Source organism: Cryptomeria japonica, chromosome 11 (genome assembly GCF_030272615.1).
Source record: "Cryptomeria japonica chromosome 11, Sugi_1.0, whole genome shotgun sequence".
NCBI lineage: Eukaryota > Viridiplantae > Streptophyta > Pinopsida > Cupressales > Cupressaceae > Cryptomeria > Cryptomeria japonica.
The window spans coordinates 506,632,906-506,653,197 of NC_081415.1; the positions used below are offsets into that span (position 1 = coordinate 506,632,906).

At 35.0% G+C, this 20,292-nt stretch overlaps 1 protein-coding gene across 3 annotated transcripts in view; it reads right to left on the reverse strand.

Moving 5' to 3' along the window:
• The window catches only part of LOC131068361 (homeobox-DDT domain protein RLT2), a 40,361-nt gene that overhangs the window by 4,082 nt on the left and 15,987 nt on the right, over window positions 1-20,292 (reverse strand). For all 3 annotated transcript variants that reach the window (XM_058003547.2, XM_058003546.2, XM_058003548.1), the window contains 7 exons: window positions 8,747-8,847; window positions 7,248-7,334; window positions 6,973-7,125; window positions 6,712-6,867; window positions 5,151-5,360; window positions 4,287-5,027; window positions 3,587-4,162 (listed from right to left, as the gene is read on the reverse strand). In XM_058003547.2, coding sequence (XP_057859530.1) covers window positions 3,587-4,162; window positions 4,287-5,027; window positions 5,151-5,360; window positions 6,712-6,867; window positions 6,973-7,125; window positions 7,248-7,334; window positions 8,747-8,847 — 2,024 coding nt within the window. The remainder of the gene's footprint in view (window positions 1-3,586; window positions 4,163-4,286; window positions 5,028-5,150; window positions 5,361-6,711; window positions 6,868-6,972; window positions 7,126-7,247; window positions 7,335-8,746; window positions 8,848-20,292) is intronic.

Genomic DNA, 20,292 nt, shown 5'->3' on the forward strand with positions numbered 1-20,292 from the left:
CTTATGAAGCATGATACAGAAGACGACAAAAGTGCAGGAGACCAGTGATGTCACCACAGAAATGAAGATCATATGCTTCTAAATCAAAACAAAATATATTCAAGTTACAAAACAAAACAATATACAAGTTATATAAATCAAAATTACAAAAATCTTAATTTTTTGATTGCTCCCTGAAATCAAACTGAACTGCTTAATCAAACTGAACTGCTTAAAGAATGACAAAATACAAAATTTTTGCATTATTCAAGTAGTTATTTATCTTCAGAAAGAGGAAAATAATAATCTTCCATAAATAACTGAAAGAGATTAAGCGTGAGTAGTTCAATACAAGACCAAGTAGTTGAACCTTGCTCTGTCCATTGCCTTCAGGTTGTTGAATGGAATCATGTCACTTTCTCTTTACATATCGCAAGGATGAGATTTGCAAAAGAAACAAACAATTTGAGAGAAAACTTCCACAGCATTAAGCTATATGATTGTCCACTAAATTGATTATGATTATTTCTTAGTTGGGTGCATCACATAGCCTGCACTCTCAAAATACTTCAAACTTGGGGCATGATGTGCACTAATGCTTCTGTTTGGATAGGATAATGATTGGTATAAGTAGCTCGCATGTCCCACTGATCTTTCCACTTAAATGTGTTGTGTCACTAACAAATTTATGTTCAGTGTATATGTTTTGTACACCTAAAACACTTGACAATATTTATATATTTAAATTTATATATTCAAAAATGTTTCCTTAAGCCAAAATCCACTTTTGTGGTCACACAATTCATGCATACTCATGTATGTGATCAAAGTAGCTTCTATGTGATTTGCTTGTTCTATCTTTAAGATTTATTTATTCAAGGGTGCAAGATGGAAGTTTTAAATCCTTAAAAATCTCTATATCTCATAGTTTTTTCAATTTGTCAAACCTTGGTGATGTTAAAATAATATTAATATCTTCTATAATGGTCATCTTCTATTTTTAGCAGTCATCTTAGTTGTCGACTTATTTAGCTTGTTAAGTTAGCTTTTTATTATTTAGCCTTTTAAGCTTATTTGATTTCACTTTAATTACTAGTTCTATTTATAAAACATCGTCTTGTAACCTCTATATATATACGTGTGTAAATCGTTCAATGTAATTATCCGATTATTGAATCATTCATTCAATTTATTTTTCATGGTATCAGAGCATGGAAATTTAAAAAAATCGAAAATTTTTGTTATTAAAATTTTTCGAAGTTTTTATTGAAGAGATTTTTTTAAAACTCTTTTTTTTTAAAAGAGCAGGTTCTTTTTCTCTTCCTGGGCGGATTTTCTTTTTTTGCAGGTTGAAAATTTTCCTAGGGTTTCTACAATTTTCGACTAGGGTTTTGACCCTTCAATTCAAGTCAAAAATTTATTATGGTTGCAGATTCTTGGTTTTTCGAGACCTCAACTGGGTTGTCGTCGGATTTTTCTGGTGCATCGTTTTCCGTGACTCGATTTTTGAGCCATTGGATCTGCATTCTAATATCAGATTCTTGGTGGGTTTTTTCAGAGCTTTTCTGAGTTGGTCTCAGATTTTTTTGGGTGCCTCATTTTCCGTGCCTCGAATTTTGTGCCAACAAATTTGCCTTGGACTTTAAAAACAATCCCCGATTTCTGCTAATTCTGTGGACGTCAGGAATTTTGGTGTCTTCTGGGCGCCGTTTATGTTGAACATCCGACCTTAGGGTATTTTTTTATTTTCTGCAAATTATTATTATTTTCTGATTATTTTTAGCAAAAATTTCAAGTTTTAAGTTTGCAAAAAATTTTAATTTCTGGGTTTCTTCCAAACCTCGAAATTCGCACCTTTGAATTTGTGCCACAATTCTCCTCTAAGGTTTTAGTTTTTTTAGCAACTGCTTCTATTCTGATTTTTTTAAATCAGATTCTTGTCTCTTGCTTTCACTCGGTTGACCTTGTTCAACCTCGATTTCCGTGATGGCCTCTTTGACCAACATCATGTTGGAACACAGTTAGAAGCTCAGTGGCCTCAACTACAACACCTGGAAACAGCGCATGTTCACGATATCTGAATATCGTTACCTTTATCAGATAGATTTAGGCCAGACCTCATCTTACAGGTTCTAGGGTTTTCACGATTTTTTCCTGAAAAATTGTATGTCGGTTTTCTGATTTTTTCCACAAAAAATCATGGGTTAGTTTTCACAGATTTTTTTCCTCAAAAATTGTTCGTAGGGTTTCGAATTTTTTCCTTAAAAATTATTATCTGTCATTTGCAAAGCTTGCGTATGATTTCTAGGTTTTCATAATTTTCCCTTCAAATATTGTTTGCTGGTTTTTACGATTTTTTCCTCAAAAATCATTTGTAATACGCGAAGTTCGCGTGGGATTTGTGATTCGCGAAGTTCTTTGGTTTTGATCGATTTTTCTCCTCAAAAATCGAGCTTTGTTGCAGTCAATTTGGGTCACACCTGCCAGGGCGAACATCTGCAACCGTGGTATCTTGCAGTCAGTTTTGGAGTTGGTACTCTTTTGCAAAAGGGTTGGCTGATTTTTTCCTCAAAATCATGGTTTCAGGTTTCCGTAATTCGCGTGTGCCGGATCTCTAATTCGCGTGTGAACGCTACATTAGAGTGGTTGGCTTTTGGTACTCTTGGTCATTTACATTTTGTAGCAGCAGAGTGTTTTTTGCATTTGTGATCAAAACACATGCAGTGTCTTCTGTAGGGTATTGAGTATGATGACCATTAGGGAAGGTGCTAAAATAATACTAATATCTTCTATAATGGTCATCTTCTACTTTTAGCAGTCATCTTAGTTGTCAACTTATTTAGCTATTTAGCTTTTTAGTCGACTTATTTAGCTTGTTAAGTTAGCTTTTTATTATTTAGCCTTTTAAGCTATATTTAGCTTTTTAAGCTTTTTAGCTTATTTGATTTCACTTCAACAACTAGTTCTATTTATAGAACATCGTCTTGTAACCTCTATATATACGTGTGTATATCATTCAATGTAATTATCCGATTATTGAATCATTCATTCAATTTATTTTTTAGGTGAAGTCTAAGAACCAAATCCAAGTACAAGTAAAAAACCAGCTTGCTGGGTCTAAGCCAAAAGTCCAAGTCATGAAACAATGAACATATGACTCATATCCCATAAAAATTAAAATTTGCCATCAATATTTAGTATTTACTATTATGGAGTAGTATTTACTATTATTGTCATCCAACTATCTATTAACATGGTGCATTAACTGCAAATGGAAAAAAGTTTCTATGAATTAACTCATTTAGGTAAATAAACAAATTAATTATTCAAACTTGCAGATACTTCTTGTCAAGTTTATAAATATTATAAGAGAGTCTACTATGATGCACTGCACTTCTTTATTATCGATGATATATATTAGATAACTCATTATACTTAATTATTAACTAGATGGATTCCCTTATTTCTGCAACAAAAAACAAATTTACTAAGAAATTACTAATCAGTAAAATAAATTGAAACATCAATGACCCACTACCAAAGTAAACATGTGGAAAGTACAACATTTTGGTATAATAAATGTGTAATCGTTTAGAAATATGAATACCTCATCTGTATCAATGACCTTCCAGTGTCCCTCACCATGTGACTCAAAAAATATCCGACCCAATCCTGGATCATTCCCTGATGGACACGTCACAAATTGCCAATAGCGATTATGTCTGCGATCTTGTCCCAGAGGAATGGACCTATAAACATATAACTCTTCTGCCCTTAGACCTATTGAAGCTTTAAGTTGTGCACGTGATTTTTCACTCGTATATCCAACATGTGCCATGGAAGTTTCCTGAACAGGTGAATTATCTGGAAATAATAAATTCTTTTCTACTGGAATTGCAGAGTTTGTTAATGCTAAACAATGATTTGTAACTGAGATCACATCTACCAATCCCTCACATTTAGGTTGATGTAACACAGATGCTTCACTTCCCTTGTTATCCAATCCAACAAAAGGGTTCTGTCCACCTTCAAACAAAGTATTGTTATTAGCTCCTTCAGACTTTATCCCTCCAAATGGTAGAACTTGAGATCTTGATAATTGCTCTTCTTTCAGCCGTTTTTTATCAAGTTGTGCCTCTGCCCACATTTGGCGTTTTAATGCATTTGCTGCTTCTTGGCGTTCCTGCCAACAAAGATGAACTACAACGTTTCATATAAAGTTTAAAATGAATCAAATGTACATAGTGCTATCAGGATATTGACTTCAACCAAAAGGGAATTAACATAACCTTAATCAAAGCAATTACCTCGAGCACAATGCGTACAGTATTGCCTTCATTTGCAACACCAATTAAGGCAACAAGAGCATTCAAACGCTCTTCAACACTCAGGTCAGAATATTCCCCTTCCATCAGTCCCTGAACCCAGGGATCTCCTGTGTGACTCTCATCAATCTCTGTCTCTCCTAGCATATGATTCACCTTATGACTATCAATATCACCATCACCATTGGAGCTGACATCTTTAAAGTTATCTTGTTCAATATCTTTAGCACTTTCAAGAAGAATAGAAGATTTATGTTTTGGATCCCTATCAACTTCTGGTGACATACTTCTTCTGTCACAAGGTTCGTTTGCCTGACACTTTTCTTTCTCAATACTACCCAATGACTTTACAACTTTTCCTTCTTTAAGGCAAAAAATTACTTTTGCTGAGTTAACAGGACCATCTAAGTCATCTGCATCTGCATCTGCATCTGCATCTTCAACATCATCACATTCATATTCTTCATCTCTTTCTCCCTCTTCTACATCCTCTGTATCTTTCTCGGCTTCCTCTGAATCTGACAAACCACTTTGAAATGACTGTATTTTCTCCCTTGCTGCTTGTAGCACGGCCTGTGCATCATTAGGATCTTTCCGGAAAGCTGGCCGGACACAGTACGTAGAAGGGGCAACTCTTTCAAAAAGGTTTGAATCTCTTGATAGTGCAGCAGCTATTGATGCTTCTGGAGTCTTGCTTGTTGTAAGGTCTCGCAGTCCAGATTCCTGAATGGCCAAAGAAAGAAAAAAGATAAGAAAAAGAAAAAAGTCCAATAGAGCAATAATTTGCATGATGAAATATAGTAGGTTAAAATTTAAAATGACAGTGAATAATATCTTCATGTTTACCTGAATCTTTTCTGCAACTTCCAGGATTGTTAACCCATTGCCTCCCTCCAAGGACAGGACATGAAAGGCTGCATACTTGACTGTACCAGGTGTCAAGCGGTACCTGCATCTGCGTGAATGGCCTGAGCCTCTGCCTTGCATCATAGCAACAGCACTTGCTGCCGCTGCACCAGACCGGAGAGTTGATACTGCATCTTCACCTTCCTGGCTCTGTGCATCATAGCAAACAGGAGCAAATCATTTGTCATATAAACCAATCTCACACAAAAGGAAGTTTCCATAATGCTCAGTGATGAGCATCAATATGCAGTATAATACCAAATCATACTTCAAAATATTTACCTTTCAGTGTCTATGAGACATGATATCATACCTAAAAAGATTTATTTACCCAAACAAAATTAAGTGATTGCACAAAAAAATAAAATCTAAAGCCACAATGCCTAGAAACCATGTCAAATGTGCCAACAAAACATGAAAGCTGTAACAATAAAAACTTAAAGAAGTGATTTATATCATATTCATATTGTATTCAAACATCACCTGCAATATTTTCTTCACATGTTTAGCGTGTGTATAAATTTGACTAACAAGACCCATTCTTTAAATTCTTAGAAAGATTGTGAATGTTTAATAACAAGAGCAAACCATAATCAATTTCCTAAAGCTTTTATTTGCATGTTTAAAATTATCCTACCAAGATAATACTTCAATTTTAAATATAAACATTTTGTCTGTGAAGAACATAAAAGGATATATCCAGCAAGGTAGCATATCGAGGAAAGGTTTTAAAAATCTAATTTGGCATTTGGAAGAAGATAAACCATAAAATAAAGAAAGCACGTCTTGACCTGACAACATTTAATGCCTTTTTATACAAACAAAATAGCATGAGAAGAAAATTATATAATTTCCACCATATCATTCTGCAGTTAATAGGAGCCAATGGTAAGAATTTACGTTAATTGCATCTTTATAAGGTCATTATTTCAAATCTTAATAAATGTGGAAATATCAAACATCTCTCACACACGCGCATAAGCACATAAAAGTTATTTTTGAAGAGAATCACTTTTTATTTGAAAAAATGTGCAAGAGAATCACTCATTTTTAACTTTTTTTTAAGCCTACCAAAAATTTGCCACTTTTCCTTTTTAAGGGATGTCTCTGTGTGACCAAGAACAATGCGTGAGCTGTGGAAACTATGGCCAATAGGAAATTGAAGTTTAAAGATAGGTACCCCGTCCTTGTACCCAAATTTCCTGGTAACTGTATTTAAATGTAATATAGCAGTAGCCTTACTTGTGTTTCATATACTTCAGAAGGAGACATCTGGGAAGCATCTCCTAGCATTTGTGGTCAGGAGTATGAGCTTATAATAAGGAAGATGTAACCACAATCAGCAATTATAGTGTATAGTTGTATAGCTTAAAATTGTCAACTTTCTATGCCAGAGCAAAAGTTTGATCAAAAGATGTGTAGATTTCTATAAAATTCAAAGGTCAACACAAATCATCTACATCATTAGTTGGAAGCTTACAAGAAGCATCAAACACTTTACCTCGTTGTCATCTCTTAAGTGCTCATGAAATGATCTACATTTCTTCCACTGAGGTCCAAAGCCAGCTGCTAATGCGAATTGACGTAGAACTTCAGGCCAGGTTAAGGGATTTAAATATTGACGCCATTCTCTTATGTCAAAACCCCATGCAAACGCCTGTAACCATAAGTTTAAACATTATTTTTACTAATGACAAGAAGCATTCAATGTTCTATATCAGAACAATAACAAAAAAAACACCCAATGAAAGATGATGCTTACAGCCTCAACAAGTTGTGGATGCCCCCCTCCAGCCAGACCAACATTATTCTGGTTTGCTCCAAGTCCATTAGAAGTGGCACATGCCACATCTTCTATGTCCTTAACAATTGTTTTTAAAAGGCTGACATGTATCTCTCCCAATAATCTTGAATCCTTAAGTCCCATGAAAATAGCAAACAAGCATTCAGTATGTATGTATGTATATATATATGTGCATAAAACAAAACACTAACAGATAAAACCTCAGTATTTACATAGATAATATTGGCACTCACATAATCATGTAGGGCTTGGACAAATTCGTCCAAAGTGAATGGCCAAAGACCAAGAACATCTGCAAAGGTAATTATAAACCTCCAAACCTGTAGTACAAGTCAGCAGGGGCATTAAGTGCACTAAACTGTGAACATTCACAAATTTTCTATTACAGCCTCTCATAGCCAAAATATAATTGTTGAATGATTCTCAATTTGAAAATTTACTAGATATGAAAGCAATGGAACGTGTTCTAATGCTATGTATGTCATGTAGGCACACAAATATAATTATACTAAGAAAAAATCTTTAGGCTACCCAACACATCAAAACTGCTACAACTGGAATAATTGATAGCGCATAGTAGAATTACACTTGAAAGCTTCACAATGAACTCTGAGTAATCATGAACCACCACATTTGTGTGCTGTTTCCCACATTTTTCAAAATTTGTTAATGAAATGTTTTCAAGTACAACTATCCTTAGTTTGGCTCATTTTTCCAAGTAGGGGTACAAAGATCAAAGCATGACATAACTTGAAACTTTTAGCTAGTGATTAATGCTAGCGCATTTAAAATTTTCTTTTTTAGTTTCACTATGAATAGATTTGTTTTAGAGTTAAAATTTTGAACACCAATATGGATTTTTCTTTCAATTTATACCCTCATGTGAGCTTATGTTAAAAACATGGGGTTGCCCCTAAAAGCTGTGCTCCTTGAGGTACCACTTGACTATTTTAGGACCAGCCTTATGGTTTTACAAAAACCTCTTAGATGAAAGTAAAATGGCTTTTTGTAAAATCTACTCTTTTATAATTGGAATTTTTTGAAGTATTACGTCTATTTATAATCTCTACAAATTACATTTGCCATTCAAAAAAATCAAGATTTATATATTTTCATAAATGTTATATAGATTTTAGTTTTTCTAATTTTGTTATGTTTTTCCCATTATAAACCTGGGTAATTAAATTCCATTTACAAATCTACCATTCCATGTCAATAATGTTTAAATGGAATGCTACTATAAATACAGTAAAATACTTAAAAAGCCTAAGCATACCAACCTTATATGTAAGACAACATGGCTACCCAACTCAAAAAAATCAAGATTTATATATTTTCATAAATGTTATATAGATTTTAGTTTTTCTAATTTTGTTATGTTTTTCCCATTATAAACCTGGGTAATTAAATTCCATTTACAAATCTACCATTCCATGTCAATAATGTTTAAATGGAATGCTACTATAAATACAGTAAAATACTTAAAAAGCCTAAGCATACCAACCTTATATATAAGACAACATGGCTACCCAACTCTCTAAGATATCACTATTGAAGAATATTATTTAAAGCATACGGTTTTCAACATATATTATTTTCTTAAGCTGAAACCAACATTACAGCCTCCCTAAAAAATGTTGTGTGATGATAAATATGGATAATTCAGGTGACATCCGAACCACAATGATCAATCAAAAAAAATAAACTAGGAGGTCCACATTATAGATATTACCATCAATAAATTTCCAACATTCTGCTGAGAATCTGTCCAAGGACGAACTGCAAATGGTATCTTCATTTTAACTGATTTAGGGGGGAATACACCCAATATTCCTGCAGGTAAAAAATGCATATTGATCATTCATCACTTTGTAGACAGAACAAGTAGACCTAAATTCTACCAGATATTTTAAAAAGATAGACCATATGTAAATACATCAGAAAGGTAAAAACAATAATCACAAAAAGCAAACATGTATAATGTTGAATCCAGAGATATGAAAATGAAGGAAAAGATGCCATTGTATACATTAAGGTAAAAACAAATGATATAATCCTATTAAAAAATCAGAAATGAAAATTTGTGTTTAGGATCTAAAATGATGATAAACTATATGTTTATGTCCCATTGAACATATAAAAATTGGCAAATACATGTTAAAATTTTGTACCACATACACCATCCCTCATGCTTCACACTACATGTCATGTGATTTTTCTCTTCCCTTGTCAATAATTGACTTGCAAAATAAATTTGATTGTCCAGCTTGTATATTGCAAAAATGTACACCCAGTAGTGTGCATGCCTGATCTACAAACCATTAGAGTTTTTTTGCTTCCATTAGTGGATTATTCAAGAAGCTAATTAAATACAAAAAATTCATTTGGTATTCATACACTAACTCATTCAGTTGCAATTTTCTGCCTGAAATTTCATCATTCCTACTTAATCCCTTAAACCTAAGGCATCTTTAAATTGCTTCCAATGTTCATATTCTGCTCCAACTCCATTGATACAAGCCAATCCACAACTGTGCCTCTTAAGGTGGTCGACAGCAACAGTAATAAATAATCTTTCTCAAAGATCACTTTACTTGGCATGCAATTCCACATAGGAGGATGTCATTGTTCTTGATCCAATAAAGTAAGTTTTTGTATTTCCTGCTTAGGTGGTTAATTCAAGTTTAAACTTCAAATCTCTACAGCCTCTCTACCAACCCCAAATGTTCATAGTATGTCTTAGTAAACTATGATTCACAGTTACACTGCACGCATGCATTAACAAGAATGAGTAACAACCAATATGATTAAGACATACATATGGTACTAAGAAGCTCTCACAATAACTTTGAACTATGATAGCAGCCACTGTGAGCCAATTTATACACCTTTTGTGTGACATATTGCAATGTCTCCGTATTTAAAGATATTCAACATGCAATTAATTATCGTCCGAAAATGCAAGAAATTCATATGCTAGAATTGGAGAACAAAAAGAATAATTAGAGCACACTTTGATTTTCTAAGCTACAAAGAACCTCATCAGTATATTCGCACTTGCATGTTGGTGAATGTTGCCTCTGAATTAATCACTCAATGTTGCCTCTGAATTAATCACTCCAAAACCATCTAGGGGTCTCACCTAAAGACAACTTGACTCTAGCAATCCAAAAAATTCTACAAAGTTGTTTATAGACACCACAAACACTTTACAAGCAGATTAGACATCAGAGAATAGGGCAAGTGGGGTTCTACAATCTGTGTTTTGCCAGTTCAAATTCCACGCATCAATGTTCAAATTTACAACAATTGAGATTGAACCTGTGGCACTCAAGATTGAAAAACGGGGTTTTGAGCACCTATTTTGATTCTGAGACAATCATCATAGCAAGGCCACTGAATTCTAGAGATAGTGAAACAATTCCATACATCACTAGCATCATCCTTTAGTCATCAGTTTTAGAGCTAAGCCCTCCATCCTCTCATTTAATTATCACATTTACTTATTTCAATTATCAATCCTAGCTATATTTGTTTAAGTTTATTTGTGCTTTAATAGATTGTAGTTTATTTAATTGGCCTAGATAATTTCTGTGTTGGTATTTTGCCCAAAATTGTTGTTTATTTAATTGACCTAAATAACTTATGTGGTTGGTATAATACCCATTACAGAACTATAAAGCGATGTTATTGTATTGCACTCGTATTTACTAATTACCATTTTAATTAATTAAAAATTAGCTAATTAAAAATTAGCTAATTAATAATTAGCCATCATCAAATTTGAAGTTCAAACAATCAACAAATGTCAAAAAAAATTGAACCTAGGTTTGGCAGATAATTGCTAGGATTAAGGTGCCATCAATCTTGTAAATCCTAAGTATTTAATTACTCCTAGCCATTGTTGAAAAACTTGGACTCAGCAAAAAGTCGGTTAACCCAAAAAATTTAAAAACTCGGGACTCAGCAAAAACTTGGCAAAAAATTTGCAATAACACAGCAAATTTATTGAACATTTGAAAATATATAATTTCTTAAAATATGCTTAAAAGCACACATGTAAAGCGAATTTGTAGGACACTAAGTTACTGGTACGGGTACGGGTATGTGGGTACGGTACACCGGTACGGCAAAAAAAAATTGGGGTGGGGTCGGGGGGGGGGGGGTTGGGTACGTCCGTACAAAAAACTATAAAAATCATAAATACATATATGCAGCCTAAAAAGTAGAAACAAAAATTAAATTTAGAATCCTAAATATCATCCATATGCTAAACAAAACTTGGAACTATCATATAAATATAACAAATCTACTATAAGTCTAATTTGATATCCATTTATCAAAATTTGAAATGTTATGATAGATATATCGAATTCATTGTTCATCGGTTCAACAATAAAACAGCACAATTAATAATCAGCATCATATGGGTCACTAAGAAGATCAAGATCAGCATCATCATTGACATTAAATGATGTAGCTAGATTAGTGGAGCCACATGCAGCCTCACTACCACTTGCACTAGCAGCAAATTGGCTATTGGGCTCCCCAGAAAGTAAAGATGGTGTGGCAACTGAAAAATCCAAATCAGTTCGCTCTGGATCTACATCCCACAACTTTGTGCCCCCTTCCTTGTACTCATTTTGTCTATGAGTAAGAAGGTGCAAGTTTGAATGAACATAAACTAGCTCTTCCGCCTTGCTGCCAATCAATTGCATTTCACTGAGAGGATAAAGGAGTATGTGCTCCAATTTCGCCCAGATGAAGAGGAACTGGCAACCTATTGAATAATTGACACAAAGTTAGAGGGCTATAATTGACAATATAAAATTAGAGAGCAGTAAAAATTAAGAAACTTACTGCGATAAAAGTTTGATTGCAAGAGTTTGAAGGTGTGGTGATGTATGGCCATTGATGTACCACCAAGCATGAGCATCCTTCTTAGACCTGTCACGGAGAGCGGAAACACATTGACCATTGGAGGCTACAAACCAGCAAACTCACTTGTCATTAAATCCTCCATTTCAAAATCGGGGAAGAGTTTAGTAAGTGCTGTCCTACACCCTTCACTAACTTTTCAATCTCTATATGGTGGTACCCTTAATGGCTTAGCAAGCATTTCATCACTATAAAATTTGGGAGTCAATGCAAATGCAAGAAGATGTAGTGGGGTGGTCATTTTGTTCCACCGCTCAACACAAATTGATTCTCTTTGAAGAAAGTTTCTTTGGGATCTTGCTCTTTTGCATTGATGATGACTCTCATTTTCTCAATCATTGAGTCAAATGCCATCGTATACCTCTCCCAAACATGGGTGATCCATGTCAGTATAACGGATCATACTCATGATGGGCTCAATGAAACTCAGAAGATATTCCACTCGTTCCCACCAAGCATCATCTAGGATCATGTGCTTTACATTTGTTGCCCTTTCAGTATTGGATTGCCTCCATAGGGACCAACTATGACTAATTACCATGCTAGCAAGTGGCTCCTGCACCTTCACAAGTAGCCTCAAGACAATTGTGTTGGATGCAAATCGAGTCTCAGCAACCTATTCAAAAATTAAAAAACAAAGAAGACATGATCAAATTTAAAAAATAAGTTAGTGATTACTAAAGTGAAATGTAAATTTTAAAAATTGAAGTGTTTCAATTACCTTTAGCAACTCCAACTATGAAAATGATCAGAAAATGGCATGTGACATGCTATGGTTTGTGATGAACATTTGGATCTCTTTAGCCTCAACATAGATTTGTTTGATCCAATGTATTTTCTTACCCAACATTTGTAGCATGAGGTTGAAAGAGTGGACAGCACAAGGTGTCCAATATATATGTTCAAACCGTGTCTAAATCAACATACCTGTAGCTCTACAATTCTTTGCATTGTCCGTTATTACTTGGACAACATTTTCAAGTCCCACATCCTGAATGCATTGTATAAGGATGTTAGCAATAAATTGTGCATCCTTCACCTGTCCCTCACAATCCACAGCTTTCAGAAACATTGCCCCTTTAGGGCACACTGCAATTACATTAATTAATGGCCGATTTTTGGTATCCTTCCATCCATCAGAAATGGACACCCCTGTTTGTTTCCATGAATTTCTAATGGGAGCCAATGCATTGTCTATGTTTTTTACCTCCTTTGCTAGTAAGATGCTACGCACCTTCTCATAACCTAGCCCTGTGTGTACCCTTGTGGAGCCTCGTTTACCTTTCTCAACATATCCTGCCAATATGGTGATCGTACCACATTAAATGACAAACCGTTTGCATATAGACATCTTCCAACGGATTGATCTACAATCTCTCTAGCATCAATCTTAAATGCTCTCTCTAATGGTCCCTTGCTTCTCTTCACAGTAACAGGTTCTTCTTCACCAATTTTGTCCAGGAATGGGTGGCTCTCTACCACGATATTAGGAAAATTACTATGAGATGGAGAAGTAGGGGGCCTCTTTGATCTAGTTCCTCTTCCTATCAACAAATGATATGATTTGAGGCACGAGCAACTCTTGCATCTGCTTCCTCTTGCTCTCTAATACATCCTGCTATTTGTTGAGGTGGTAACCCATTTTCATCCTTTCTTGGACATGGTTTGATTCCTTTTTAGGGAATGGCACAAAAATGGGCTTTGACACGACTGTAGGAGCTAGTATATTTCACATTACAAAAATTGCATATCCAATTAAATGTTCCACTTCCTTTTACTTCTATTATTTTTACATATTTCCTCAAAGGTGAATTTGGGTTAGTTTTGAAGGTCCATTGAGGAATAGAGCTAGCAGTCGTTGCCATTATGCTATTTACAATAAGTTAAAAAATAATTATTAAAATTTAATATAAAATAATAAATTATAAATGTTAAATATTTAAAATTAATTTAAAATTTTGAAGTGAAAATGAAATTATTAATGATTATGAAAGTAAACATATAACAATATATTTACAAACCTTTAAATTACAAAATAACTAAATATTCCTATTTAAATTTTTTAAATAATAATAATACAAATTAAAATGAAATAATTTAATTTAAATTAGTATTCTTATTATTTTAAATGGAAATATTTAATTATTTTATAATTTAAAAATTTGTAAATATATCATTAGAATACTGAATGTATAATAATATATGTTTACTTCAAAATTATTAATAATCTTATTTTTATTTTATATTAAATTTAGATATTTAACATTTATAAATTTAATTCATTAAAATTATATTTCAAAATTAAATTGCTAAACAAACAAATAATTAAATAAACATAAAAACAACAATATAATAAACAAATAAAATAAACAAACAAATTAAAATAAAAATCTAAACTATAGTTGAAAAAAAAATTGAAACCAAAACACAAATGAACGCCTACCTCAAACTAACTGTGTTGTGTCGTTCTACTCCTCCCCGTCGTTGTGTTTCTCCTACGTCGTCGTTCTCCTGCCCGTCGTGTTGCTACTGGATCCTGCGTTGTGCTGCTGCTAGGTCCTACATCGTCTTTTTACCTGCGTCGTCTTTTTAACTGCGTCGTCTTTTCCTACTTGCTACCCACTGCACACGATAAATGAAAAATGTAGGGTTTTAGCGTTTTGGCTTGTTTTTCATCTAAAATGGGGGAAAAACCTCGAAAAGTGTGCCTCACGTCAAAAAAACACGCGATGGAATCACCACGTCACTCTTGAGGCGTCGAGATTTGCGATGACAAACATGGAAGCGTTTCAAGAGCAAATTTAAGGAAACATGTCCAATTCCACAGGGATTCGAAGGCGATTCAAATTCAGAAACGCCTCGTACCTGGAATCGCCAAGAAATCTGGAAGATTCAGTAACTTAGGTAGGATATATATTATATACTGATTTCCACCATATATAAATCAAAGTTTGAGTTAAATACATATCAGCTATGTACACATGTTTATATTATAAGATTATTCTAAAAAAAAATTTAAAATTTATTAGCAAGTCTTTAACTTTTGCAATAGTTGAAAAAACATGTTAAATTCAAGAGAAGCTGTGAGGGTATCAATTTCCAAAAAAGTTCAATGAAGGCTTAGAACATAGTTGATGAATAAATGAGAAGGTTTGAGGCTTTGAGCACAAAGAATGAGTTTTAAACCACATACAAACATTTTCGAGTCTTCAACAGAATATAGTAATGGCCAATGACTCGATGGAGACTAAACAAAATTGCTAATGGTTGATGGAGACTAAACAGACCTATCGTGCACTGCTGTTTGTCGCTCTTTCCTTCAGATTAGGTGCCAAACGTGGTCGACAATAACCAGAATCAGCTATACCTTTTTGAAAGTTGGGGTTTTTCCTAGCGAGCTTATAGACAATAACGTGTGATCTTCAGCAATTTTTTGAAAAAAATCGTGGCGAGTTAACAATTAAAATCGCTGCCAAGTGTTTTGATAATAATCAAACTCGGGACATACCTTTTCGAAAGGTGGGATTTTTTTCCCAGCGAGCTTATAGACAATAGCATGTGACCTTCTGCCAAGGGACATCCCCCTGCCGTCCCCAAAATTGCAAAAATTGTGGGAAACATCCCAGAAAGTTGGGTATGGCAGTGATTCTCAAAGGGGACATCCCCCCATCCCCAATATGGTTTGGGGACGTCCCTCCGTCCCCTAACCATCTCGGGGACGGCCCCTTTTTCCCAGCACATTTTTTTTAAAAAAAGACTCAAATGCTCAAAAAAAACATTTTTTAATTTTATTATAGGTCTGTAAAACTGAATTTTCACTAATATGACGGGTAAACATGTCTGAATCACTTCCAAAAGCACTTAGAAATAATGAGCAGCAGCCTGGTAATAAATTTTACAAACACTTAGAACTCGGTAGTGCGTCAAAAAGTAGTTGCAGGTCTGCAATATTGGACTTTTCACAATTATGAAAGGTAAACAGGTCTAAATCATAGCCAAAAGCACACAGAACTATGAATAACAGCTTGGTATAGAATTTCACAAACACCCAAAATTTTGTAGTGCATAAAGAAGTGGTTGTAGGTCATAATAGAAATGGAAGACTATCAAAATATCCTCCAGCCAAAAAGAAACAAAGAACTACATGCAAACAAGTGCTGGCATACGGACAATGTATTTTCAATTATGAATGCATATTGAGTATTGACAATGAATTTTGAATTATGAATGAATATTGAGTATTGACAATGAATTTTGAACACAAATGTGGTATGTTAAGGTTCTACAATGTACATAAACCTGCTTTATCCATGTTTTCATATGAATATAATTTATATATACATGCTTTATCTATTTTTCATATGAACATTTAAAATTTCCCTATAATTTATATAGTCATCCCCCTGCCATCCCCAAAATTGGTAAAAAAATTTGCTGTCCTGGAAACTCATCCCACCGTCCCCTACCGTCCCCATCCTGGAAACTCGGGGTAACATAGGTTAAAATCGCTGCCAGGTGTTTTGACAAGTGACTTGGCTAGGGTTTTGTTGTGACGTTTTCACACATCGCCCCATTGCAAATGGGGACCCTTGTTTTTTGCTTTTTAGGGTTTGTTTTTTTTAGGTCTTTTAGGGTTTTGTCAGTTGGCTTTTGCATTTTTGAGTGTTGTCGAGGAGATCAATAGGATAGCAGGTCCTGCTGGAGTGAAGTCCTGATCCTGAAATTTGGCTAAGTCTAAAAGTCCTGATCCTGAAATTTGGCTAAGTCTGGAATGTCCTGCTCCTGAATTTGACTAAGTCTGGAAACTGAAAAACCTCCAAAAACTAGATTTTGCAATATAACTCCTGGAGGTCTGAAACCACTCTCAAACATCCTGAAAGTATATATGGAATATAACTTATACTTAAATGTTATATTCCATAAAAATTATCCTGATAGAGAGTTCAAAAAGTCAAATTTCGCTCTTGTCCTTCACTGAGGATCCAGAGCGAATTTCGCTCCTGTCCCTCTCCAAGGGACCAAGACGAAGCGCTCCTGTCCCTCACCAAGGGTCCAGGGCGAAAAGGCTTATTTGAGTCATTCCTTTCAAATTGAAACATCAAAGACACAATGAAGGACGAAATGAGCATGATAGAGCATCCAGACTTGACAATGAAATGATGAAGTTTTTTGCCTAGAAGGTCAAATTCGCTCCTGTCCCTCACTGAAGGACCAGAGCGCTTTTCTTTATATGCACAATTTTAGACCTTTTTTGGACATTAACTTTTATTCATAGCATGAAGTAAGGTGAAATCTTCCCTAGCAAAGGAAATTTGAGATGAAAATTGTAGTGATTTGGCCTTGAGGACAAAAATCGCTCCTATCCCTCACTGAAGGACCGGAGCTTGAATTCCGAATTTGCATTATCCTCGCAAGATTTAAGTGATTTCGCGATTTGAAGAGGTCAAAAGAAGTATGTTTTGCCCGTTGAATATAACTTGAATAGGCCACAAAGGAGAGAATCAACCCAAGTTGCACTAGGCGCTCCTGTTCCTCTCCAAGGGACCAGAGCGATTTTCTCACAAGACAAACTTTTGGCAAAAGAAAAGCAAGTTTTATGTTTGAAATGAATGAAAACGGGCGTGATTTATCCATTGAATATAATTTGGGAGGCTAGCAAAACACAAGTAAGCTCATAGTTGCAAAATCGCTCCTGTCCCTCTCCAAGTGACCAGAGCGAAATCTTCAAAATGCCTAAGTGCCTAACATTTTGAAATGCTATTTCTTGTTGCCAGGACTCAAGATGAAGTGGGGAGTGATGTTCTACGTCTAGAAAGTAATTCGAGGTTGATATGATCATGAGTTTGTGCAATGAACCAAAAGTCGCTCCTGTCCCTCACCAAGGGACCAGGGCGAAAATGTCCTAAGGAACACTCCTTCCAAAGATCGAATAAATCAAACTCAAAGTTCCAAATGAAAATCCCATTTTGGACGTCCCGGAAGAGATTTTGAACGTGAAAGCAAGAAATACAAGGCCAAAATGAAAAGGCGCTCCTGTCCCTCTCCCAGCGACCAGAGCGAGGTTATTAACAAATTGATATTTTTACTATGCCTAAAAGCTAATGTCCTTCAAATCACATTAAATGCCAATTTCGCTAAAACTCCAAAATATTTTAAAAATCAAATTGACATTTAATAAAAGCGCATAGCATTTAATAATTAATTTTGAGCCTTGGAAAATCGTTTTTTTTTTAATTATTAATTGAGGCATTTCGAAGTTAATTATTATTAAATTAAAATTAAAAGAGGAAGCACTTGAGGTATTATTTTTATTCATTTTATCAAGTCGGCCTCTTCTTTTTTTAATTTTTTTTTTTTTTTTGCCTTTATTTGCAAGGTCGGCCTCATGGGTAAGTGGAAGGTGAGCGCTTTATATATTGGAGGTGTTTTTTTTCACAATTCAAATCATTCAATCATCCTTTCAAGTGCGAAATTGGAGAGCAATTTGAGGAGCGAAATCTTGAAGGCTATTGGAGAGGCGTATTTCTTGCTAGATTGGAGGATAATTTCCAGATTTTTGAAGACATTTGAAGGCGAATTTCCAGATCTTGAAGAGGCTAGTGGAAGATGGAGTTATTTTCCAAGCTAAAGGGGGCGCATTTTGCTAAAGGGAGTCTTGATCTACATTTTGCCTAGCGAATTCTCCTATTTTTGCATCATTTTTTAGAATTAATTCCCAAGTGGAGGTATGGCGTAATCACCTTAGCACCATTTTTGAAGATTTAAATTTTGCTTTGAAAATCCTAAATTAGGAAATGATAACTCAAGATTTATCATGAGGTTTCCTAAATTAAAATCTTGAATCTTCCTTTTAAAGTTTAATTTTTAGATTTCAAGATATATTATTAATTGTGAAATGTTGTGTAGGTATCAAGATGGCGACTCCCAAGCTCGAAAGATCTACAAGTCGAAAGACTCTTCTCAAGGAAAATCAAGCCAGATCAAGGACGGTCTCATCAAGGACGATCAAGCTAGGACAAGGGCAACCTCCTCCAGTCTAGCATTGACAAGGACGACCTTCTTCGATCCAGCATCATCAAGATAAGGGCGACCTCTTCCAATCCAGCATTCCAAGGCGAGGTACATCATCATCCTGCAAATCAAGGACACAAGAAGTCAGAGCAAAGGGTTCATTGAAGAAGCAGATAGTTCCAGATGAATTAATTAAAGCTAGCTTCTCAACAACATAAAGTTGAATATCTACCAAGTTACAAGTGTCGGACGAGGTGGCATCCTAGTCATCGCTCGTCCAGTCAGTGTGGTCCACCTCAGCATTTCCAGATTCAATGTACCTAACTCATGGAAGGTGGCACAAACTCCGATGTACCTACCCCAGCTATCCATTGGTGGAATTTTCTAGAGAGGACATGTGTCCAAGCAATACAATTTTATCATTGGTCAAGCATTAAATGTTATGTAATGGTTGTAACAAACCCTAATTAGGGTTTTCATTGTTGAATCTTGGCCATTGATCTCGAATTGATCTAAGCCATCGAATTGTATTGAGGGCACTATATAAGCCCTGGCATTTCATTTGTAAAGATAATTAGAAAGAGTTAGAATATAGTTGGAAGCAGTTAGAAGACAGATAGAGAGTAGTTAGAAGGTGATTAGCTAGTTGATAGAATAGCAATTAGAGTAGAGTAGAGAGAGAAGGCAAAGATTGTTGCCAAGATGTTGTTGTAAAAGACTTGTAACTTCATTGAAAAAATGGTGAAATTTATGGGTCGGTTATGTTATCACTGTTTTAAAATTGGGTTCTTCTTTTCCCATAATTGGCTATGGTTCATTAGAAAATTTTCGAATAGGGTATAGTCCCAAGTGCTTCAGTTTTATTCTAAACCAAGAGGGTTTAAGGGTTTTTTAAGTTTCAGACCTTATCTTTTTATTTTAAACCCTCTGGTTTCTATTTTGCCGTTACTTTATTTCACTTAAGTATGGGTCGCGGGGTCATGGGAAGTGTCCCCCCTTGTTATTAACCTAGGCGGTTACGTTGATTATTTGAAAAAATTTCGCCTTATATTATTTCGTTCTAAAGTGTCGGGCCCAGTAAACGTCGATCAATTTGAGAAAGGATCCGACGGTTGGCGCTATTTCGCAAGGGTAAAATGCTTCCCCTTTAAGGCCGCGAAATAGCAAGAATGAATGTCAGCCGTCCATGTGTCATGACGGAGGAAGTAAAGGATGTGGCTGTCAAAAAAAAAGTGGGCCCCCCGTGGTTTTCTTCTGGCGTATTAAAAGGTAGCACGTGGCACAAGTCACCACCGTCAACGGGTCAGGATTAAAGGTTCAAAAGTGGGC